The following is a 25,106-nucleotide window of genomic DNA, read 5'->3' as shown; positions in this document are numbered from 1 at the left end:
TTATACGTGTACCAGTTATACGTGTACCAGTTATACGTGTACCAGTTATACGTGTACCAGTTATACGTGTACCAGTTATACGTGTACCAAGTTATACATGTACCAGTTATACGTGTACCAGTTATACGTGTACCAGTTATACGTGTACCAGTTATACGTGTACCAGTTATACGTGTACCAGTCATTTCCTTCCACATGAACAAGTGCATACTTTGGGAGGAAGATGGGATAATAGCCAGGGGGAGAATCTCAATTGCATCTCCTTGATTCTTTGCATCCTCTCACCTCGCCGCTTCCTCAAAACCCATTGGATGAGATCCAATGGGTTTTGAGAAGGATGCGAGGAGAGAGGATGCGAGGAATCAAGGAAATGCAATTGAGATTCTCCCAGTGTGTTTGTGAGAAAGCAGGGCTGTCTCCAGATGTGTCCTGGAGACAGGTGGGTGGAGTTAAGTGACAGGTGCAGGCACTCTAATTGGCTTGCAGCCGTAGAGTTCGTTTAGATGATCCCCCACCACACCAATCATGAGTGAATGGCCTGCCCTTAGGACAGCCCCTAACATACATATTTGCATATTTAATACGTGTAATCAAGTCTGTTAGTATATGAAATATGTAATTTATTGTTTTACTTTTCATCATCCCTCCTGGGATTTTAAAAGACAATTTCTCTGTTTGCGTGTATTGGTTAGGCCTAATAGTAATTCATTAGTTTGTGTGTTGGGCTCTACTTTTCCCAGTGTCCATAGGGAGAAGAGTTCAGGACCCGCTGGCTGAGCTGGTGAAGATTGACCCGAAACACATCGGCATTGGAACCTACCAGGTCAGTGATTCCCTTTACACTCAGTCCTCACACTGTCCTTCTACCTCTCATCTCTCCCTCCCTTCACACTCCAGTCCTCACACCTCTACCTTCATCCCCTCCCCTCCCTATCACTAATCCTCACAAAACTTGTCCTCGCCCTCCTCAATCCTTCCTCCCGTTTCAGATCTCAGTCCCCCCTACTCAATACTACCTCATCCTCACACTGTCCTCTGCCTCTCATCTCCTCCCTCCCGCTACACTCATCTCAACTGTTCTACCTTCATCTCCACCCTTACACCTCAAGTCTATCACAACTGTCTCTGCCCTCATCTCTCCCTATACACTCATACCACACGTCTTCTCTCATCTCTCCTCCCATACACTCAGTCCTCACCACTTCTTCTCCTCTCATCTCTCCCTCCCTATACCTCAGTCCTCCACACTGTTTCTCCTCCATCTCTCCCCTCCTATACACTCCATCCTCACACTGTCTTCTTGCCTCTCAATCCTTCCCTCCCTTACACTCATCCTGCGGACACTTCTTACTGCCATCTCCTCTCCCAAAACACTCATCCTCATCACGTCCTTCCTGAACTCTTCATCCGACGCCCCCTCCCTAACCACCTCCATTCCTCACAATATGTACAAACAATCGTCTTTCAGCCTTCATCTCTCCCTCCCTATGACACTCAGTCCTTCACACTTCTTCTGCCTCTTCATCTTCTCCCTCCCTATACACTCAGTCCTCACACTGTCTTCTGCCTCTCATCTCTCCCTCCCTATACACTCAGTCCTCACACTGTCTTCTACCTCTCATCTCCTGTTCCCTGTATACTCAGTACAGTACAGTTCTCTACCTCCTCTTTGACCCCAGTCTTTTCCATTGCCTGCCCAGAGCAGAGTGTTGGTATTGAAATGAGATTATTGGCTAGTCCAAACAGAAGTCAGCAGGAGCAGTGAGCTAATCCTATTCCGGCCGGTTTGCTCTCGCCGCCTCGTGTCATGACTAATCCATTTTTCTCCTCAAATTAATTCAATTAGGCCCTCCTGGTAGCATCATATATTGACACAGAGCTGGGACAAATTAGTATTTTCTCTAGCCATTGCTCACTCTTGTCTCTCCTTTGTGCTCTCTCTTTATCTCTCTCGCTATCCCTTTCCCCCTCTCTCTGCTAAAAAACATCAGCTTCAACTCTGGAGGACCTTAAGTAAAAATAAATGCAGATTACTTTACTGAAGAAACAGTTTGTTGTTTCTTGGGAGGCTGGTGAAGGAGAGAAAAAGACAGTGTTTTCCCCGCTGTAGAGCTGTGTTGTTATTAGGAGTTCCTAGGCAATGGAAAACAAACAGAGAATCTGTCTGCACCCTTTATCCAGTGAGGGGGGGTTGAGGTTTGCCCGCCTGCACCCCTAGAGATGGTTACAGGAAGGTGCTCTCGTTGGAGTTGGACACGAGCTGGAGGCAGCGCAATGCATTCTGGTTGGTGGTCGTTCAGTAGAAAAACCTCAGTGCAGAATGACTGATAGACAGAGATGTCTAGGAGTATTCAAACAAACTGAAAATGAATATTAAACCACAGACACACTGATATGTCTGTTCCTGCATACACACACTTACAAACAGCATTTACCAATGTACATGAAGTTCAAGTGTAAACTCTGCCACACACACAGGCATACACACTGGCCCTCTTCCGAGTGCAAGGTCTCCTCCTCAGCCTTTGGTTTCTTTCTCCGCTCTAACTGAAAGCAGATGTTCCCTGGGAGAAGAAGACAGCCCARGAGCTGTGTCCCCAGGCCAATTCACAGTCCACTGCCCTTAGACACACACACTCGCAGCACAGAACAATGCAGCAGTGAAATATGGGTCTATCTGAGAGATCAGTGAAGCCCCCCCAAAGACCTCTCAGCCTTCACTCCACTGTTCTCCAGCCCAGTCTGTCCCTCTTCTCTCCCCCGCTCAACAGACCCAGACTGCTGCGTGGGCTGACCACTCCCGACGGCTAGCCAAGACGGTGCTGGTCAGCCAGCCAGACAGTGTCCCCCAAACCCCTCCCCCATGGGCCGTGGGTCTGACACTCTGTGCTCCCCCGCCCGGCGCGGGTCACGGTGACGTCCCCCCTCGCGTCTGTCAGCATAGAGGGTTTATTTACCCTGTCACATGATCTGAGAGGGAGAGGGAACCGGAGCCGGGCGGCTGGGGCTGAGACGTGATGAGTGATGTGGGGACCAGAGATTCAGAGTTGAGGGAGACTGAGGCTGGAGGGGGAAGTGTACAGACCTGTAGTGTACAGACCTGTAGTGTACAGACCTGTAGTGTACAGACCTGTAGTGTACAGACCTCAGTTCTGGGTTATTTGATCTCTCAAGCTCAGTGTTTTTTGTTCTTGTCTTGAATTTGTTCTCACAAGGCAGTTTCTGTGTTGTTTCACCAGCTGTGTGTTTCTTTTGTTTGGCCTTAGTATTACTGGACGGTCTGAGACACTGTTGTAATGACTATAGTGGGAAGTGCTTTTCGACTATCAGGCTCTGCTGTAAACAGTGACTGTCAATGCTAGCACTGCAGGCTAACTCCCTATATGTGTCGTACACTAACTTAGCTAGCATGGAGTTTATTAGCCCAGAAAGCTAGAGAGCACCCAGCCAAATGAAACAGAAATAAAGTGCACACATAGCGCCTCTTTCACACCCTTGACTGACAGGCCTGATGAGAGCAAGGAAATGGGTGAAAAAGACTGGAGCAATAAAATCTGATTGGAGCTAACCGTAGTCGAGGGACCCTGCTGAAAAGGTCATTTTGACTCCAAATACGTGCGGTAGAAAGAAATGACAGTTTCTACAGTTTGAAGACGTGTATTGTTGAGTGTGTTTATTTATTTATTAGAAGTTATACATTGTCATACATTTACTTGATGTGTTATGGACGATATGTGAATCTACAAGTTCTGCCTAAAATGTGATTCCAACTTATATTTTCATAGATAAGAAATAGATTCAGATTGAAGCAGATTTCAAAGATACCATGATACCAAAATGATGTCTAATGGTTTTTGGATGATCTAGGTCTACGATCTTCCTTCCCAGAAGGATACTGTGTGTATTTTCCCTGACATGAACACTTTCCTGTTGACAGTGGCTTTGTTCTCACATGTCAATCACTGGTGATGTGGGCGGAGCCTCACTTCAGGGGAATCCCCTGGGTCATATTTTCAGCCCCAGCTGTGTTTGAAAACACAGTGAAACACAGCCGGATATTAAAGAAGCTGTCACTCCTCACCTCTCTCCCCTCTCCTTGCCCCCATACCCCTCCTCCCCTAGAGCACCCTGGGAAAGTGTGCTGTTTAGCAGTTAAGGTTAGGGCAGGTTTTGTGTCAAGGCAGGTGAGATGGCTCCATGGCCCCTGGCAGGTGATTGTGATGTCACTTCCATCGGTAGTCCTAGCAGCATTCTCAAGGTCTTGTTTGGTAGACACGTTTTGATTGGCTGACCCTCTGGGCTCTTCTCCGACTCTGAGTCTATAGGTGCCTGCAGGGCGGACAGGAAGAGAGGGGTAAGTGGAAGGAGGGAAGAAAGGAGGGGTGGCAAGTGATGTAGGGGTGACAGTGATTGATGGCTCTTGCCTGAAAGCAGCTTCTGAGCGTGGGAAAAAAGTGAAGTTTTGCCACTGAAAGGCTGTGGCTCAAACGCAGGAGGAGCCCTAACTTTCACTGTAACCCATTTGGGTCTCACATTTCCTCTGTTAGTGTCAGAGTTTTTCCTATACAGGTCGATATATGGCCCTAGTTACCTAAATCTTTCAGCTCAGGAGTGAAAACCCACTTCATTGTTTTTCAATGGGATTCACAATTTGGACAGCACTGTACAGTATGCCAGGCAATATGGAGAATGTAATTGTTTTCATACTATAGCTTTCCTATAACCACTGTTGTTTTTGTTGCCGAGGTGCATCGCGCAGCATGATAAACAACCAGTACATATTGTGATCTTCGAACCCTAGGGCAATAATGTCAGAGGGGGAAAAAGTGTTTATTTGTAGTAACTTGTTGCTGTAATATCGCAAAAGGACATGACTGTTTCACCATTCAGGATTGTGTATGTGAGTGAATTCAGTGAAATGCAGAATTTGTTGTTGGGCTATATAACAACCGATCTTTCTGAGTAGTGAAGTAAGTGTGTGTGTGTGTTTTCTCACCGCATGCTCTACTAGTGGTGCCCTGTGGCAGAATGTGAGTGTGTCTCCACTGAGAGGTGTGATAGAAGGAGGAGGAAGAGGAGGACAGACCGCTCTGTTGGCAGGTGTTCATTGGCAGGCTTTCTCACAGCCCTCAGCCGAATAGCACAGGGCTCAGGGCTGTTCATCAAGGCTGTTACAATAACATAAAACCATCTCCTCACTGTCATGATGCTTTACCTTCTGATTTACGACTGTTTATTGACACACACACACACACACACACAGGCACTTGCATGCATGCATATATCTATATATATATGTATCACACACACACACACACACTTTCCACAAACTCAACGCTGCCTAGCTGTAACACATTGGCTGTATATATTTAAGACACATGGGACCTAGAGGCTGTCAGTCAGTCAGGACGAAAACATTTTCAGTGGTAGCCCTCATTATGGGCCATACAATCACTACCCTAAGGGCCTCAGTAGAAACTGCCGTTCTGGCTCCTGTACGGTTGTAAGGCAGTTGTCAGAACTTAAGTGATAGGCTTCATGAATGCGTGTCAGTCAGTGAGACCAGTTAGTCACTGACCACCATTACAGCTCCACGTCAGTCAGCGCCTCCGCAATCTCCTCTTTCAGAACACTATCTACCATTCTGCCATTCTCTCTCTCTCTCCTGCTTGATTGGGGGCTTTAATGTTTTCCGGAGAATACCTGGCTCTGGTTACCATGAGGCCATAGTGGGTTTGGGGGGGAGGGGCCATGTAAAGGGATCTCATTTAAACATCTTTCGTGTCTCTCCAACTCGGAGAGAAATATGTTTTCAGAGCCTGCAGCTGGTTAGACCAGCGAAGCAGGGTCTCCCTCTGTCTGTCGTGACCCCACCGACTGATTGACATCTCGGAATGGCATCGTCTCATAATAAGCTGTTAACTGGGCTGAGTGTAGACAGAAACACTTTGTTCTGGACTGGGGCCCGTCCAACCCAAACAGGACCTCGCACCTGAATCTAATCCCACCTCTCCACACCGCCGTGGAATGGGGGCTGGGGTGAGGGGTGGGAGTTGTGGGTTTTGGGTAGGTTGGAGGTAGTAGGGTGAGAAGGGGGTACTGCCTTTTTTAGCCTCGTCCTGGCAGTGTTTATGCTTTGGGGGGGGGGGGGGGGGGGGGCATAAGAGTATTTGGGAATTCTTCCCAAACTTACCACAGTCTGTCAATGGCGTAATTGGTTTTCTGGTGTTGTGTCTTCATGGCTAACATCGCAAGCGGCCGTCGCTGGGCTCAGCTGTCAGTCTCTCGACCATTCACTCTGTGTGCGTGTGTGGGTGTGGGAGGGCACGGTGAGGTGCCAGTAAACTCACTGCTTATTCAATTATAGATAAGGCAATGTTTGAACACCTCTGATTGATTCCAAGTGCTGAGCTTGGAGTCTGAGGAGAGGATCAGAGGGGTAGAGAAAGAAGGTGTGTGAGGGGGTACTGCTTGCACAGCTGGGGGCTGGAGGGGGTTAGGACAGAGGAGGAGGGGGTGAGGTAGAGGGAGAGGGGGTGAGTACAGAGGGAGAGGGGTGAGTACAGAGGGAGAGGGGGTGAGTACAGAGGGAGGAGGGGTGAGTACAGAGGGAGGAGGGGTGAGTACAGAGGGAGGAGGGGGTGAGTACAGAGGAGGGAGGAGGGGGTGAATACAGGGGAGGGAGGAGGGGGTGAGGACAGGGGGAGGGAGGAGGAGGTGAGGACAGAGGGAGGAGGGGTGAGGAGAGGTGAGGACGGGGAGGACGGGGAGGGGGGGTTGTGACAACAGAGGGAGGGGGGTGAGGACAGAGGGAGGAGGGGGCGGCGAAGGAGATACGCTCCATAGGCTTTCTCAGTGACACATTAAAGTGAGTGGAAAGCTGTGAGGGCCCTATGCTCTGCCTGTGCTGACAGACACACACTTACACACACACACACACACGTCTGCCCTGCTGCTGCAGCCCACAGCGTGCCTGCCTGTCTGCCTGCCTGCCTTTGACTTTGAATGATGTGAATGTGTGTTTTATGGAGCAGAACCTCCTAGCCTCTTCTTACTCTCTCCACTCCGACACCACTACTCTGTTACACAAACAAACTGGACATGTAAGGTCATACACTCTGGGATGGAACTCAGGCCTTAAAGACACAATACTTTAATACACTTTCTCCGAGGTCGTCTGGGCATCTTGTTGTTGTTTTTGCTCCTTGTTTGGGTGGGGTGTACTGTATCACTCCCATCCATCCCTCTGTTTCACCAGTACTGTGTTCTCCCGTTCCCTCCTTCACCGAGCCGGAGAGGGTGTTTTTACCCGGCGTGCCAGCGATAATACGCTCAGTAGGGGCGTCCCGCATCATAAATTTGCCCGCGCCCCCTGTAAACGACTCCTCCAGTGCCCCTGGGCCAGTGTTAAAAATAGTTCCTAGGCTGTTGTGATTGATGGGTTCCTAATGAGTGTGCATTCCTGTTCTGAGGCTGAACCTGGCTGGAGGGGAACGTTTTAAAGGTGTCCTCTCATCCACGCCCGCGCTGGGACTGTGAGAACCTTCACTCCATACACACCGACACCCCATCCTCAGCCACGGTTAAGCAACACAAGCCAAGGGTTAGACTCATTAATGGGCAACATATACACACTATCTCTTTGTCGTATTTTTGTGAGGAACACATAATTTATACCACCTTTTTTAATTTGAATACCACAACATTAATGTTTTTTTTAAAGTATTTCTTTGTTTTCACATTTTGTTTGGGTAGCACTTCCACTATAATATTATGTGAGGGTTGTTGGTGTGTTTGTCCACACCTGCATAGTGCATTCCACAACCCTGCTCACGTGTCTCACCTCTCTAAGGTTACAGCAGGAATGTGAGAACATGTTTAGCAGAGTCAAACAGGAGATGCTGTTCTTGTGTGAAAAGACTCTTCAAACCGGTGTGACATTACAGGTGCTTCCCAGCTCTCTGTTCTCTCTATGTTCCTGAAATACTCACCAGAAATGATGTGGGGTCATGAATCTGTCTTCTCAGGCTTTGCTACAGAATATTCATGTTTGGAAAGTTAATTTTAGTCCCAAAACTGCCTGTGGCTGAAAAGTTGAGCTAAACAGCAGTGTTTCACCTATGGAGCCACTAGGGGAAGAGTAGGAGTTTAGACGAGCTAGAGAAAAAGACCTTGGCTTGAGTGCTCCACACACTCATTGTTTCTCTCTCCCAGGACCTCGTGCTGAAGGTTTAATGTCACCACTGCCGCAGTGTAAAAACCACGACTAATGTTGTGCGAACGGCAGAGGACAGAAAAACATCATATGAACCAAATCCCAGTGATATCCTACCCACAGGTCATAAAGTATGTTGGTGGAGTTATGATGGATGAGCAAGAATGACGTGATGAGTTACGGGCAGTGGCAATGCCAGTACCAATGGTAGTGAGTGACAGTGGCCCCGGTGGTGTTATCCAGTGGACTGTGGAGTTAGACAAACACGGTGACGCTGCTAGTTTACTCTGTAATCCCACACGCTTCCTGCCTCTCTGGACAGTCACTCTGCTCTGCTGTCTGTCTGTCCTCCTTGGTCAGGTCACTCCACACATGCTGGCCCCCCTCCTGGCACCTGTCAATCACCCTGTCACATGGCCCAGTGAAACTCCTCTCCTTCCTACATTTTCTTTATCTCCTTTTTCTGTTTTCTCTGTCCCCCCTTCCATACTTTCCCTCTTTATTTTCTCTTTTTCTTTCCCCCTTTTACTTTTACTTTCTTTCTGCTCTCTTATTTCTARACTTTACTCTCTTTTTCTCTCCTCTCTCTTTCATTTTGCTTTCTTTAATTTCTGCTGCCCCAGTGTGTCAGGGCTCTCATCACCACCACACATCCTTCCATTAGGCTGCAGTAGCCCTCAGTTCCCGGAACCCTCCAGAACCCCTGGGCAGTCATTAACAGGCCTGCCCTCACCCAACAAACACAGGTCTGGGAGCAGCGCATTAAAACATCAACGCCTGCTTTGTACAGGGGACAGAAAATACAAGCTATGTGTATTAACACTCGACCAAGCTCCCACAGCCAGACCCAGGCTCATGCAATATATACTGTAGAAGTTCACTAGAAGATGTAGAAGAAGTGACAGAGAAGATATTGACTTCAATATTACTGAGTCAAAGGATATAATTTACATCCCCTCCATATGTAGTACAGTATGTGGAACTCTTTGCATTTGATTTTCCCTTTAGAAAATACAAATATTTTTAGATGGCCTCCAACCCCACTCCATCTTTACCTTCTTCCTCATGTGTCCTGAGGTGGATTCTTCAGGTAAAGAACACTGAGGCCCACAGAGTCCCCCTTCCTGCCTGCCTGAAGCCAGTGTGCAGAGTTACCAGTTGTAGGAGTGTAACATACAGGCTCCATCTCTGTCACACTGCTTCAGGAGGAGAGGTCCCAGCTTTCCCTACTTCTCTTACTGCCCTCTCAGGACCAGTGGAAAGAGCATGCTCCCTGGCTGTTTAGAAAACGTGTTAGTGCTGACACAAAGGGGGCGATTTGCTCACATGTTGTTATCGGTTTACAAGGTGCTGTTTGTTCAGCTAGCGATCGAGTTACATGGCAAACGGGGCCAGGCAGTAAGCGTTTTCAGGGGGAAATGCTAATCGCAGGTCCTTTCACCAAAATATATATTTTTTTAGATCACCTGATCCCCCTCTTTTTCCCCCGCTTGAGGGTGTAGGACACCACACTGCTCCTCTCCTCCCCCTCTCGCCTGTGTGTTATGGTAGAGGTATGGGTGGGGCCATCTCTGTATGTTGCTAGCTGTTCTGTCTCCCATAAATATACTGTAAGATCCCTTTTACAAATGAAATGCACAAACATTGGTATTAGCCAGTGTTGTGTTCGAGGCCGATTTTAAAGACCAAGACCGGAGCAAATCGAGTCTGAGTCAAGACCAAGACCGGAGAAGGGGGGGGGGGGGGGGACCGAGAAAGGGGGTCCAATGCAAGACCATAATTGCATTTTGTCAAATCACCACCGTAGTAAGAGTTAAAAATATCCAGTATTTCTGTGTTCATTCAGTACAAGTTAAGTTTGGACACAGCTACTCATTCAAGGGTTTTTCTTTATTTTTTACTATTTTCTACATTGTAGAATAATAGTGAAGACATCAAAACTATGAAATAACACATGGAATCATGTGGTAACCAAAAAATATATATATTTTATATTTGAGATTCTTCAAAGTAGCCACCCTTTGCCTTGACAGCTTTGCACACTTCACCTGGGATGCTTTTCCAACAGTCTTGAAGGAGTTCCCACATATGCTGAGCACTTGTTGGCTGCTTTTCCTTCCCTCTGCTGTTCAACTCATCCCAAACCATCTCAATTGGGTTGAGGTCGGGTGATTGTGGAGGCCATGTCATCTGATGCAGCACTCGATCACTCTCCTCCTTGGTCAAACAGCCCTTAAACAGCCTGGAGGTGTGTGGGGTCATTGTCCTGTTGAAAAGCAAATTATAGTCCCGCTAAGTGCAAACCAGATGGGATGGCGTATCGCTGCAGAATGCTGTGGTAGCCATGCTGATTAAGTGTTCCTTCAATTCTAAATAAATCACAGACAGTGTCACTAGCAAAGCACCATCACACCTCCTCCTCCATGCTTCACGATGGGAACCAAACATGCAGAGATCATCCGTTCACCTACTCTGCGTCTCACAAAGACACACCGGCTGGAACCAAAAATGTCAATTTTGGACTCATCAGACCAAAGGACAGATTTCCACCGGTCTAATGTCCATAGCTCGTGTGTCTTGGCCCAAGTAAGTCTCTTCTTCTTATTGATGTCCTTTGCAGCAATTTGACCATGAAGGCCTGATTCACACAGTGTCCTCTGAACAGTTGATGTTGAGATGTGTCTGTTACTTGAACTCGGTGAAGCATTTATTTGGGCTGCAATTTCTGAGGCTGGTGACTCTAATGAACTTATCCTCTGCAGCAGAGGTAACTCTGGGTCTTCCTTTCCTGTGGCGGTCCTCATGAGAGCCAGTTTCATCAAAGCGCTTGATGGTTTTTGCGACTGCACTTGAAACAAAAATCAAAATTCTTGACATTTTCCGGATTGACTGACTTTATCTTAAATTATTGATGGACTGTCGTTTCTCTTTGCTTATTTAAACTGTTCTTGTCATAATATTGACTTGGTCTTTTACCAAATAGGGCTATCTTCTACAAACCAAACCTACCTTGTCACAACACAACTGATTGGCTCAAATGCATTAAGAAGGAAAGAAATTCCACAAATTAGCTTTTAACTTCTCTGGGATACGTCCCACTTGGCCAAAAGCCAGTAAAAATGCAGAGCGCCAAATTCAATTAAATTACTATAAAAATCAAACCTTCATTAAATCACACATGAAAGATACCAAATTAAAGCTACACTTGTTGTGAATCCAGCCAACATGTCTGATTTCAAAAAGGATTTACAGCGAAAGCACACCTTGCGATTATGATAGGTCAGTACATAGCCACAGACAAACACAGCCATTTTCCCAGCCAAAGATAGGAGTCACAAAAAGCAGAAATAGAGATAAAATGAATCACTAACCTTTGATGATCTTCATCAGATGACACTCATAGGACATCATGTTACACAATACATGTATGTTTTGTTCGATAATGTGCATATTTATATCCAAYAATCTCAGTTTACATTGGCGCCATGTTCAGAAATGCCTCCAAAATATCCGGAGAAATTGCAGAGAGCCACATCAAATAACAGAAATACTCATCATAAACTTTGATGAAAGATACATGTTTTACATAGAATTAAAGATACACTTGTTCTTAATGCAACCGCTGTGTCAGATTTTTTTTTTTTTTACGTTACGGAAAAAGCAAACCATGCAATAATCTGAGACTGCGCTTAGATAGAAACAACATTTCTCCGCCATGTTGGAGTCAACAGAAATACGAAATTACATAATAAATATTCCCTTACCTTTGATGATCTTCATCAGAATGCACTCCCAGGAATCCTAGTTCCACAATAAATTGTTGTTTTGTTCGATAATGTCCATTATTTATGTCCAAGTAGCTACTTTTGTTAGCACGTATAGTACACATATCCAAACGCTCGCGCAGATTCAGGCGAACGTTGGACGAAAACTACAAAAAGTTATATTAAGTTATACAGGTCGAATAAACTTGTCAAACTAAGTAGAGAATCAATCTTTAGGATGTTGTTATCATAAATATTCAATAACGTTCCAACCGGAGAATTCCTTTGTGTCTATAGAAGTAATGGAACGCAAGRCGATATCATGTGGAATGCGTGTGACCAGGAACTGGCTCTCTGCCAGACCACTGACTCAAACAGCTCCCATCCGGCCCCACATCACAGTAGAAGCTTCATTCAACGTTCTACAGACTGTTGACATCTAGTGGAAGGCGTAGGAAGTGCAAACAGATCCATATCCCACTGGGATTTCAATAGGCGATGAGTTGAAAATCGACCAGCCTCAGAATTCTCACTTCCTGTTTGGATTTTTTCTCAGGTTTTTGCCTGCCATATGAGTTCTGTTATACTCACATACATCATTCAAACAGTTTTAGAAACTTCAGAGTGTTTTATATCCAATAGTAATAATACTATGCATATTTTAGCATCTGGGACAGAGTAGGAGGCAGTTCACTCTGGGCACGCTATTCATCCAAAGTGAAAATGCTGCCCCCTATCCTAGAGAAGTTAACAAGGCACACCTGTTAATTGAAATGCATTCCAGGTGACTACATCATGAAGCTGGTTGAGAGAATGCCAAGAGTGTGCAAAGTTGTCATCAAGGCAAAGGGTGGCTACTTTGAAGAATCTCAAATACAAATATATTTGGATTTGTTTAACACTTTTATTTGGTTACTACATGATTCCATGTGTGTTATTTAATAGTTTGTCTRCACCATTATTCTGCAATGTAGATAATTGTAGAAATAAAGAAGAACCCTGGAATGAGTAGGTGAGTCCAAACTTATGACTGGTACTGTATTTCAGAACAACATACTGTATGTATTCTTTAGGCATTCAGAATAGTGAATAAAGGCATGCTGAGGGAAAAGAGAGCCACTCTACAAATTATTACTAACCCAAACAGTTTTTACAAAAACTCATGGAAACTTCTGCCTTCTTGAAGGCCAACAGGTCACTGCGCAATAGCGAGCAGTAGTTTTCCCGCGGTCTAGCTAGCTAGCTTTTGTTATCGGCTAGTTTGCGGCAGCTGCAGTGTGTTATCAAAGAGAATGTTGTTGCTAATTTGTTAGTTTCTCCCTTTACAATAATAACTTTAAACAGGAAGTGAAGTTTGAAATGACCATCATCTGATGAGTGGAACTGTGGAACTATTGCAGCGTGCTGGCTGTTGTAAGCCATCTTTTTGAAAATAAGTTACGTGTGTGAAACATTGTTGCATTTAAAGTGGAACTGACGGCATTTTAGCAATATGAAATCTTATTAAAATCTATTCATATACACCCCTAGGAACAATATGACACTTAAGACATTTTCTGACAAGCAACCACTTATATATGGTCATGTTCACGTTTTCATAAATTCTTAGAAATTATGGGAATTATGTATACTAATGCAGTTGTGAAAATTCTATAGCCACGGGCCTGCCATTTTTCACTTTGAACTGGACTGTGTGTTTACAGGCAGTTGCAACAGCGTGACATTAGATCATTAGAACGCATTTGCCAAAAGACACAAAATACACTTCCTGAATGGAAGTCACGGGACTCTTCTTACATTTGGGAACTTTACAGTCCTATTGATCAAACAACCATGAAAAATTAGGCTCTCTCTCCCTCAGTTATGCACCTCAACAACAACATGATTGTCACGCCCTGACCTTAGAGATCCTTTTTATGTCTCTATTTTGGTTTGGTCAGGGCGTGAGTTGGGGTGGGCATTCTATGTTTTGTGTTCTATGTTTTCTATTTCTGTGTGTTTGGCCGGGTGTGGTTCTCAATCAGAGGCAGCTGTCTATCGTTGTCTCTGATTGAGAACCATACTTAGGTTGCCTTTTCCCACCTGCCTGGGTGGGTAGTTGTCCATGTGTAGTTGCCTGTGAGCACTACGTTGGCTTCACGTTTTGTTTTCTGTTTTTGTGTCTGCACCAGACAGAACTGTTTCGCTTTCGTTCTCCTGTTTTGTTGTTTTTGTTCAATTTGGTTTTTGGATTAAATTATGAACACTTTAAACGCTGCACCTTGGTCCACTCTTCCTTCAGCCCACGAGAATCGTTACAATGATCAACATCTCAGCAAGATGAGCTCAAGTCTAACGAAGAAAGAATAGAGAAAACCTCTCAAACTTTTTAAGCGTGTTGGCRGTCAAAATTGCACTGATAAACGATGGGGAATTGTAACCTCCTCGTCCTTCTGCAGCCTGCCTGCCAATGCATGTTTGTCCCAACCAAGCACCCAAGCTTAAGTTGGCTGGCTAGCTTGTTGGCCGACTGGCTAGTTGGCTAGCTTGCTAGCTAATTCCAGACACAAATGAGAAAACACCTCACTCTGACCATTTTACACGCCGCGTCAGAGCTGGTTAGGCCGTTTAAATGTTATCTAGAGCGTTCTTGACTAACTATTACTTTTTTCCTACATTTACTGACACCGGTCATATTCAGCAGGTGTTGCGCATTTGTAAATTCATCAGTTGTTCTGCGCTCTGTCATACTCAGACAAGAGTAGAGGTCGACCGATTAATCGGAATGGCCGATTAATTAGGGCCGAATTCAAGTTTTCATAACAATCGGAAATCGGTATTTTTGGAAACAATTATTTTTTTTGCGCCTTTATTTAGTCTTTATTTAACTAGGCAAGTCAGTTAAGAACACATTCTTATTTTCAATGACGGCCTAGGAACGGTGGGTTAACTGCCTCGTTCAGGGGCAGAACGACATATTTTTACCTTGTCAGCTCGGGGGATTCAATCTTGCAACCTTACAGTTAACTAGTCCAACGCTCTAACCACCTGATTACATTGCACTCCACGAGGAGCCTACCTGTTACGCGAATGCAGTAGAAGCCAAGGTAAGTTGCTAGCTAGCATTAAACTTATCTTATGAAAAACAATCAATCAATCCATCATAATCACTAGTCACTAACTACACATGGTTGATGATATTACTAGTTTATCTAGCGTGTCCTGCGTTGCATATAATCGATGCGGTGRGTATCGTTGCTCCAATGTGTACCTAACCATAAACATCAATGCCTTTCTTAAAATCAATACACAGAAGTATATATTTTTAAACCTGCATATTTAGCTAAAAGAAATCCAGGTTAGCAGGAAATATTAACCAGGTGAAATTGTGTCACTTCTCTTGCGTTCATTGCACGCAGAGTCAGTGTATATGCAACAGTTTGAGCCGCCTAATTTGCCAGAACTTTACGTAATTATGACATAACATTGAAGGTTGTGCAATGTAACAGGGATATTTAGACTTATGGATGCCACCCGTTAGATAAAATACGGAACGGTTCCGTATTTCACTGAAAGAATAAACGTCTTGTTTTCGAGAATGATACTTCAGTCTGACTGAGCGGTGGTAAGCAGCAGCAGGCTCGTAAGCATTCATTCAAACAGCACTTTCCTGCTTTTTGCCAGAAGCTCTTCGCTGTGCTTCAAGCCTATCAACTCCCGAGCTTAGGCTGGTGTAACCGATGTGAAATGGCTAGCTAGTTAGCGGGGTGCGCGCTAATAGCGTTTCAAACGTCACTCGCTCTGAGACTTGGAGTAGTTATTCCCTTGCTCTGCATGGGTAACGCTGCTTTGAGGGTGGCTGTTGTCGTTGTGTTCCTAGTTTGAGCCCAGGTAGGAGCGAGGAGAGGGATGGAGCTATACTGTTACACTGGCAATACTAAAGTGCCTATAAGAACATCCAATAGTCAAAGGTTAATGAAATACAAATGGTATGAGAGAAATAGTCCTATAATTCCTATAATAATACAACCTAAAACTTCTTACCTGGGAATATTGAAGACTCATGTTATAAGGAACCACCAGCTTTCATATGTTCTCATGTTCTGAGCAAGGAACTTTAACGTTAGCTTTTCTACATGGCACATATTGCACTTTTACTTTTTTCTCCAACACTTTGTTTTTGCATTATTTAAACCAAATTGAACATGTTTCATATTTATTTATTTGAGGCTAAATTGATTTTATTGATGTATTATATTAAGTTAAAATAAGTGTTCATTCAGTATTGTTGTAATTGTCATTATTACAAAGAAATTTTWAAAAATCGGCCGATTAATCGGTATCTGATTTTTTTGGTCCTCCAATAATCGGTATCGGTGTTGAAAAATCATAATCGGTCGACCTCTAGACAAGAGTGCTCTGAAATCGGAGAAGATAGCCAGAGTGATTTTGCGAACGCAAGAGATATGCTAACTGGATAACAGTCGTTGAAGTTCTTGCTAGCTAACCAAATGAGCTGTGTATAGCTTCCGAAAAACTATGAGGGGAAAAAGTCCATCACTTACCCACTCCTTCAATGACATGACATCCTCCTAGCAGCTATCTAGCTAGCTGTCTAGCTAACATTAGGCTCCATGTTTTTAGCTTGCTATGTAAATAGATATGCTAGCCTATTAGCTATGTTATGACATAKTTGTAATCATTGCCCTTGCTAGTTTGATGGTATTGACATTCCCAGCCTTAGTTCCATTCGTCTGTTTTTGTCCAGAATATTGAGTAATTTATTAATTCATTGAAACTGAAACGGTGCATCCCGAATGGAGGCAGCAAACATTGTATCAGGCCAGCTGTGATTTACAATCTGAATTGCCAGGGTTAGAGCTTCCAAGTCTGTTCTATTCATTCTTATTTCTATGAGCTCATCTTTCCCACCTCTCTCTCTCTCTCTCTCTCTCTCTCTCTCTCTCTCTCTCTCTCTCTCTGTTTAATGGGTGACTCAGAGGTCACAGCCAAACCTCTCTGATCAAGGTGTGTTGTAATGTAACCTAAGACAAACACCCTCCATCAAACAGATTCAAGTCATGGATCAAGGGACTAGTCCTTTGATGCTGCCAGTTGTGTAGTCGCCATACTGTGCTTGTGTGATTTGTAATACTTTGCTACCGTACAAAGTCCAATGTCACCTGTTTTTTTGGGGGTTTTTTTGCCACATGATTTTTGCTTTCTATGTTTTGAGTGCAATACTTTAGTTTCGGTAACCATGTCAATATGACTATCTTCCTTCCTGTCCCTGGTCTGTAGTGTAYTGTACAAGGTAACCATGTCAATATGACTATCTTCCATCCTGTCCCTGGTCTGTAGTGTAGTGTAGTAGGTAATTCTGAACCAGCTGTTGGAGGTATCAGTGTGCTGCTAAACCCTAGTGTTAGGCTGCCACTACAGGGCCTTAAATCAGAGCCTCCTACTCCTCCCTCCCTCCCTTCCCCCTGGGTCTCTTCTCTCTGGGCTCCTGTGGCTCCACTACTGGGCCTTACTGTGTGAATTCCTGAATGAACTCTGGCACACACACAGACACACACACACACAGGTGGGCCCAGGGCCGGATTAAGAAATCATAGGCCCCGGGGCTTTGCTTCTTTTATAGCTTTCTACTAGATGTTGGAACATTGCTGCAGGGACTTGCTTCCATTCAGTCACAAGAGCATGTTGGGCAATTAGACGTGGCTCGTGGTCTGCGTTCCAATTCATCCCAAAGGTGTTCGATGGGGTTGAGGTCAGGGCTCTGTGCAGMCCAGTCAAGTTCTTACACACTGATCTCGACAAAACATTTCTGTATGAATCTCACTTTGTGCACGGGGGCATTGGCATGCTAAAACAGGAAAGGGCCTTCCCCAAACTTTTGCCACAAAGTTGGAAGCACAGAATGGTCTAGAATGTCATTGTATGCTGTAGCGTTAAGATTTTCCATCACTGAAACTAAGGGGCCTACACCGAACCATCAGTTACCCCAACAGCCCCAGACCATGACCCATATACACTACCATTCAAAAGTTTGGGGTCACTTAAAAATGTCCTTGTTTTTGAAAGAAAAGCAAAAATGTTTGTTCATTAAAATAACAGCAAATTGATCAGAAATACAGTGTAGACATTGTTAATGTTGTAAATGACTATTGTATCTGGCTATGGAATATCTACATAGGCGRACAGAGGCCCCTTATCAGCAACCATCACTCCTATGTTCCAATGGCACGTTGTGTTAGCTAATCCAAGTTTATCATTTTAAAAGACTAATTGATCATTAGAAAACCCTTGAGACTGGTCTCGTCAGTCTTTTGCAATTATGTTAGCACAGCTGAAAACTGTTTTCCTGATTTAAAGAAGCAATGAAACTGACCTTCTTTAGACTAGTTGAGTATCTGGAGCATCAGCATTTTGTGGGTTCGATTACAGGCTCAAAATGGCCAGAAACAAAGATCTTTCTTCTGAAACTCGTCAGTCTGTTCTTGTCTTGAGAAATGAAGGCTATTTCAAACCGAAGATCTCATCTAAAGACTTGTGTACTACTCCTTCACAGAACAGCGAAACTGCTCTAACAGAATAGAAAGAGGAGTGGGAGGCCCTGGTGCACAACTAAGCAAGAGGACAGATACATTAGAGTGTCTAGTTTGGAGAACAGACCCCTCACAAGTCGTCAACTGGCAGCTTCATTAAATAGTACCGCAAAACACCAGTCTCAACGTCAACAGTTTTTGCCAAATACTTATTTTCCACCATAATTTGCAAATAAATTCAATAAAAATCCTACAATGTGATTTTCTGGAGAGAAAAAATTCTCATTTGTTCTGTTTGTCATAGTTGAAGTGTACCTATGATGAAAATTACAGGCCTCTCTCATTTTTAAAGTGGGAGAACTTGCACAATTGGTGGCTGACTAAATACTTTTTTGCCCCACTGTATGTAGATATTCCATATAAAATCTGCCTTTTTCCAGCTACAATAGTCATTTACAACATTAACGATGTCTACACTGTATTTCTGATCAATTTTATGTTATTTTAATGGACAAAAAAATTAGCTTTTCTATCAAAAACATTTCTAAGTGACCCCAAACTTTGAACGGTAGTGTATGTGTGTATGTACAGTGGGGAGAAAAAGTATTTGATACACTGCGATTTTGCAGGTTTTCCAACTTACAAAGCATGTAGAGGTCTGTAATTTTTTATCATAGGTACACTCAACTGTGAGAGACGGAATCTAAAACAAAAATCCAGAAAATCACATTGTATGATTTTATTGCATGACATAAGTATTTGATACATCAGAAAAGCACAACTTAATATTTGGTACAGAAAACTTTGTTTGCAATTACAGAGATCACACGTTTCCTGTAGTTCTTGACCAGGTTTGCACACACTGCAGCAGGGATTTTGGCCCACTCCTCCATACAGACCATCTCCAGATCCTTCAGGTTTCGGGGCTGTCGCTGGGCAATACGGACTTTCAGCTCCCTCAGAATATTTTCTAGTGGTTCAGGTCTGGAGACTGGCTAGGCCACTCCAGGACCTTGAGATGCTTCTTACGGAGCCACTCCTTAGTTGCCCTGGCTGTGTTTTGGGTCGTTGTCATGCTGGAAGACCCAGCCACGACCCATCTTCAATGCTCTTACTGAGGGAAGGAGGTTGTTTGCCAAGATTCTGCGATACATGGCCCATCCATCCTCCCTCAATACGGTGCAGTCGTCCTGTCCCCTTTGCAGAAAAGCATCCCCAAAGAAATGATGTTTCCACCTCCATGCTTCACGGTTGGGATGGTGTTCTGGGGTTGTACTCATCCTTCTTCTTCCTCCAAACACGGCGAGTAGAGTTTAGACCAAAACGCTCTATTTTTGTCTCATCAGACCACATGACCTTCTCCCATTCCTCCTCTGGATCATCCAGATGGTCATTGGCAAACTTCAGACGGGCCTGCACGTCGCTGGCTTGAGCAGGGGGACCTTGCGTGCGCTGCAGGATTTTAATCCATGACGGTTAGTGTGTTTACTAATGGTTTTCTTTGAGACTGTGGTCCCAGCTCTCTTCAGGTCATTGACCAGGTCCGCCGTGTTGTTCTGGGCTGATCCCTCACCTTCCTCATGATCATTGATGCCCCACGAGGTGAGATTCTGCATGGAGCCCCGACCGAGGGGATTGACCGTCATCTTGAACTTCTTCCTTTTCTAATAATTGCGCCAACAGTTGTTTGCCTTCACCAAGCTGCTTGCTATTGTCCTGTAGCCCATCCCAGCCTTGTGCAGGTCTACAATTTTATCCCTGATGTCCTTACACAGCTTCCCTGGTCTTGGCCATTGTGGAGAGGTTGGAGTCTGTTTGATTGAGTGTGTGAGCAGGTGTCTTTTATACAGGTAACGAGTTCAAACAGGTGCAGTTAATACAGGTAATGAGTGGAGAACAGGAGGGCTTCTTAAAGAAAAACTAACAGGTCTGTGAGAGCCGGAATTCTTACTGGTTGGTAGGTGATCAAATACTTAGTCATGCAATAAAATGCTAATTAATACTTAAAAATCATACAATGTGATTTTCTGGATTTTTGTAGATTCCGTCTCTCACAGTTGAAGTGTACCTATAGATAAAATTAACAGACCTCTACATGCTTTGTAAGTAGGAAAACCTGCAAAATCGGCAGTGTATCAAATACTTGTTCTCCCCACTGTATGTACAGTTGAAGTCGGAAGTTTACATACACCTTAGCCAAATACATTTAAACTCAGTTTTTCACAATTCCTGACATTTAATCCTAGTAAAGATTTCCTGTCTTAGGTCAGTTAGGATCACCACTTTATTTTAAGAATGTGAAATGTCAGAATAATAGTAGAGAATTATTTATTTCAGCTTTTATTTCTTTCATCACATTCGCAGGTGGTCAGAAGTTACATACACTCAATTAGTATTGTGGTAGCAGTCGCTTGTAAATTGTTTAACTTGGGTCAAACGTTTCGTGTAGCCTTCCACAAGCTTCCCACAATAAGTTGGGTGAACTTTGGCCCATTCCTCCTGACAGAGCTGGTGTAACTGAGTCAGGTTAGTAGGCCTCCTTTCTCGCACACGCTTTTTCAGTTCTGCCCACAAATGTTCTATAGGGTTGAGGTCAGGGCTTTGTGATGGCCACTCCAATACCTTGACTTTGTTGTCCTTAAGRCATTTTGTCACAACTTTGGAAGTATGCTTGTGGTCATTGTCCATTTGGAAGCRCCATTTGCGACCAAACTTTAACTTRCTGACTGATGTCTTGAGATGTTGCTTCAACATATCCACATAATTGTCCTGCCTCATGATGCCATCTATTTTGTGAAGTGCACCAGTCCCTCCTGCAGCAAAGCACCCCCAGCACATGATGCTGCCACCCCCGTGCTTCACGGTTGGGATGGTGTTCTTAGGCTTGCAAGCATCCCCCTTTTTCCTCCATTCATAATGATGGTCATTATGGCCAAACAGTTCTATTTTTGTTTCATCAAACCAGAGGACATTTCTCCAAAAAGTATGATCTTTGTCCTCATATGCAGTTGCAAACCGTAGTCTGGCTTTTTTAATGGTGGTTTTGGAGCCGTGGCTTCTTCCTTGCTGAGCAGCCTTTCAGGTTATGTCGATATAAGACTTGTTTTACTGTCGATATAGATACTTTTGTACCTGTTTCTTCTAGCATCTTCACAAGGTCCTTTGCTGTTGTTTTGGGATTGATTTGCACTTTTCGCATCAAAGTATGTTCATCTCTTCCTGAGCGGTATGACGTCTGCGTGGTCACATGGTGTTTATACTTGCGTACAATTGTTTGTACAGATAAAAAAACAACAACATAGGTCTTGGCTGATTCTTTTGATTTCCCCGTGATGTCAAGCAAGGAGGCACTGAGTTTGAAGGTAGGCCTTGAAATACATCCACAGGTATGTATTTGCTCAAATTATGTCAATTAGCCTATCAGAAGCTTCTAAAGCCATGACATCATTTTCTGGATTTTTCCAAGCTGTTTAAAGGCAACTTAGTGTATGTAAACTTCTGACCCACTGGAATTGTGATACAGTAAATTATAAGTGAAATAACCTGTCTGTAAACTATTGTTGGAAAAATGACTTGTATCATGCACGAAGTAGATGTCCTAACCGACTTGCCAAAACTATAGTTTGTTAACAAGAATTTTTGGAGTGGTTGAAAAACGAGTTTTAAGGACTCCAACCTAAGTGTATGTAAACATATATATTTAAAAAAATATATATATATATATACACTTTAAAAAAATATATTCATATATTTTTTTTAATAATGGTTCTAAAGACAGATTAGTCTTCTCTTTTCAGCGGTAGGCATTTGCTTTCCAAACTGTACGTTTTTCCCATGATTGTATTTAGAAATTTGCATAAGGCAAACAGACAGCCGCAGAATAACATTGAAATATAATCCATCGATGGCAGTTCCTATTCAAGTCAGGTCTGGCAGCCATTGCTAGTGTACCCATTAGTTTAACAGTCAAATTGCCAGTGMAAGAGGTTCCAAAACCCTTCTATGGATTGTATGGCCACAACGCAACAAACTGTGTATTTGGCTCACATGCTGCCCAAATTGCAGCCTTCCCGACTGTAGGCAACCGGTAACTGCCAAAWTAAAGGAAACACGTGAGTAAATGAGGGATACAAAGTTTATGTTATGGTGTGTGGGATGCATTTTCCTGGAATGGTTTAGGTCTACTTGTAGAATCTGTGCCAAGGCGCATTGAAGCTGTTCTGGCAGTAATTTTTTGAAAGTATTAATCCTCTGTGGCTAAATTACGCTCTCTGGTGTGTTTTGAACATTGAGAGTGGCTCCTGTGGTTGGGCTTTGGCCTTGTCCCTGACCCACACAATTGACCAGTCACATTTATTTATTATGCAGTTTATTTTGTATTTTTCTTATTAATCAGTTACCCACGAGGCCCCCTGCCTCCTCTCCTCCCCCATCTGACGATTACCAGAGCGGCAGCAGCAGGCTGTGATAGATGTCTGGGTGTATGATACAGAGGGGGATCAGTTGACAGACGGACAATGACTAGCAGATGCAGGGGCAGATTGGCTGCAACCAGTAGATCTAGTGACAACATGTTATGTGTGTGTGGGARGTGTGATTGAAGATGGGTTGCACAACAGCCTAAGAACCTCTGTGAGGACATATTAAGAAACTAGTTTCATTGTATTGTCCAGTAGTGATAGATGTAATTTTCATCCTTTCAAAGTGTGGCCTTACTTTCTACCGCACATCCATTCTGAAGGTGATGGATTTCACATTGTATGACGATGTGTAGCCATAGACTGTTCACTCTGCCACCATCCGACAAACAGTACCGGATCATCGGCTCTCGGACAAACCGGCTCTGAGACTGATTCTACCCCCAAGCCATAAGACTGCTAAATATCCAGGCTACTAAATAGTCAATTAATTGTACCCAAACTATCTGTCCTGACTCTATCTTGCACTGACCCTATGCACACTCACGAGACTATATATACACACTCACACACACTACAGTCGTGGCCAAAAGTTTTGAGAATGACACAAATATTAATTTTCACCAAGTCTGCTGCCTCAGTGTCTTTAGATATTTTTGTCAGATGTTACTATGGAATACTGAAGTATAATTACAAGCATTTCATAAGTGTCAAATTACATGAATTTACTGACAATTACATGAAGTTGATGCAAAGAGTCAATATTTGCAGTGTTGGCCCATCTTTTTCAAGACCTCTGCAATCTGCCCTGGCATGCTGTCAATTAACTTCTGGGCCACATCCTGACTGATGGCAGCCCATTCTTGCATAATCAATGCTTGGAGTTTGTCAGAATTTGTGGGGTAACCGAGTTCTTAGCAATAATTGTCCACAGCAGACTCTATTAGGATTGCACACACAAGTTTCCCATGGGATTAAGGTCTGGGGAGTTTCCTGGCCATGGACCCAAAATATTGATGTTTTGTTTCCCCGAGCCACTTAGTTATCATTTTTTGCCTTATGGCCATCATGCTGGGAAAGGCATTGTTCGTCACCGAACTGTTCCTGGATGGTTGGAGAAGTTGCTCTCGGAGGATGTGTTGGTACCATTCTTTATTCATGACTGTGTTCTTGGGCAAAATTGTGAGTGAGCCCACTCCCTTGGCTGAGAAGCAAACCCCACACCATGAATGGTCTCAGGATGCTTTACTGTTGGCATGACACAGGACTGATGGTAGGCTCACCTTGTCTTCTCCGGACAAGCTTTTTTCTGGATGCCCCACACATCGGAAAGGGGATTAATCAGAAGAAAATGATTTACCTCCAGTCCTTTAGCAGTCCTATCCCTGTACCTTTGCATAATATCAGTCTATCCCTGATGTTTTTCCTGGAGAGAAGTGGCTTCTTTGCTGCCCTTCTTGACACCAGGCCATCCTCCAAAAAGTCTTCGCCTCACTGTGTGTGCAGATGCACTCACACCTGCCTGCTGCCATTCCTGCAAGCTCTGTACTGGTGGTGCCGATCCCGCAGCTGAATCAACTTTAGGAGATGGTCTCTGGTGCTTGGAACAATGATTCAGGCACCACCCTCCTTTTGAAAGCTTCCAGTCTGTTATTCGAACATCAAATCAGCATGACAGAAGTGATCTCCAGCCTTGTCCTCGTGCAACACTCACAACTGTGTTAACGAGAGAATCACTGACATGATGTGCAGCTGGTCCTTTTGTGGCAGGACTGAGAATGCAGTGGAATTTTGGGGGGCGATTCAGTTCATTTGCATGGCAAAGAGAGGACTTTGCAATTTAATTTGCAATTCATCTGATCACTCTTCATAACATTGTGGAGTATATGCAAATTGCCATCATACAAACTGAGGCAGCAGACTTTGAAAATTAATATTTGTGTCATTCTCAAACTTTTGACCACCGACTGTACATTGACACTCTCACACAAAACCCATACACATTCACATAACTGCACACTACATACGCCACAACACAGACCTAACACACAGCACACACACATACACACACACTTTTACACTCATCATTTGCTGCTGCTACTCTGTTCTTTATTTTTTCTTATTATTATTCTATCCTACATGCCTAGTCACTTTACCCTGCTGTAATGTACATATCTAC

At 44.0% G+C, this 25,106-nt stretch overlaps 1 protein-coding gene and 1 long non-coding RNA gene across 3 annotated transcripts in view; one reads left to right on the top strand and one right to left on the bottom strand.

Annotated features, from left to right (window-relative positions):
- Positions 1–25,106, top strand: part of srbd1 (S1 RNA binding domain 1) — a 107,379-nt gene that overhangs the window by 51,263 nt on the left and 31,010 nt on the right. For both annotated transcript variants that reach the window (XM_023993569.2, XM_023993570.2), the window contains exon 16: positions 741–823. In XM_023993569.2, the coding sequence (XP_023849337.1) occupies positions 741–823 (83 nt within the window). The remainder of the gene's footprint in view (positions 1–740; positions 824–25,106) is intronic.
- The window catches only part of LOC111968047 (uncharacterized), a 99,881-nt gene continuing 78,431 nt past the window's right edge, over positions 3,657–25,106 (bottom strand). Inside the window, exon 3 of the long non-coding RNA XR_002877824.2 lies at positions 3,657–4,329. This is a non-coding gene — a long non-coding RNA (uncharacterized lncRNA). The remainder of the gene's footprint in view (positions 4,330–25,106) is intronic.

Source organism: Salvelinus sp. IW2-2015, linkage group LG8 (assembly GCF_002910315.2).
Source record: "Salvelinus sp. IW2-2015 linkage group LG8, ASM291031v2, whole genome shotgun sequence".
Lineage (NCBI taxonomy): Eukaryota > Metazoa > Chordata > Actinopteri > Salmoniformes > Salmonidae > Salvelinus > Salvelinus sp. IW2-2015.
Note: the sequence above shows the minus strand (reverse complement) of the source record. Positions and strands in the feature narration are given on the sequence as shown.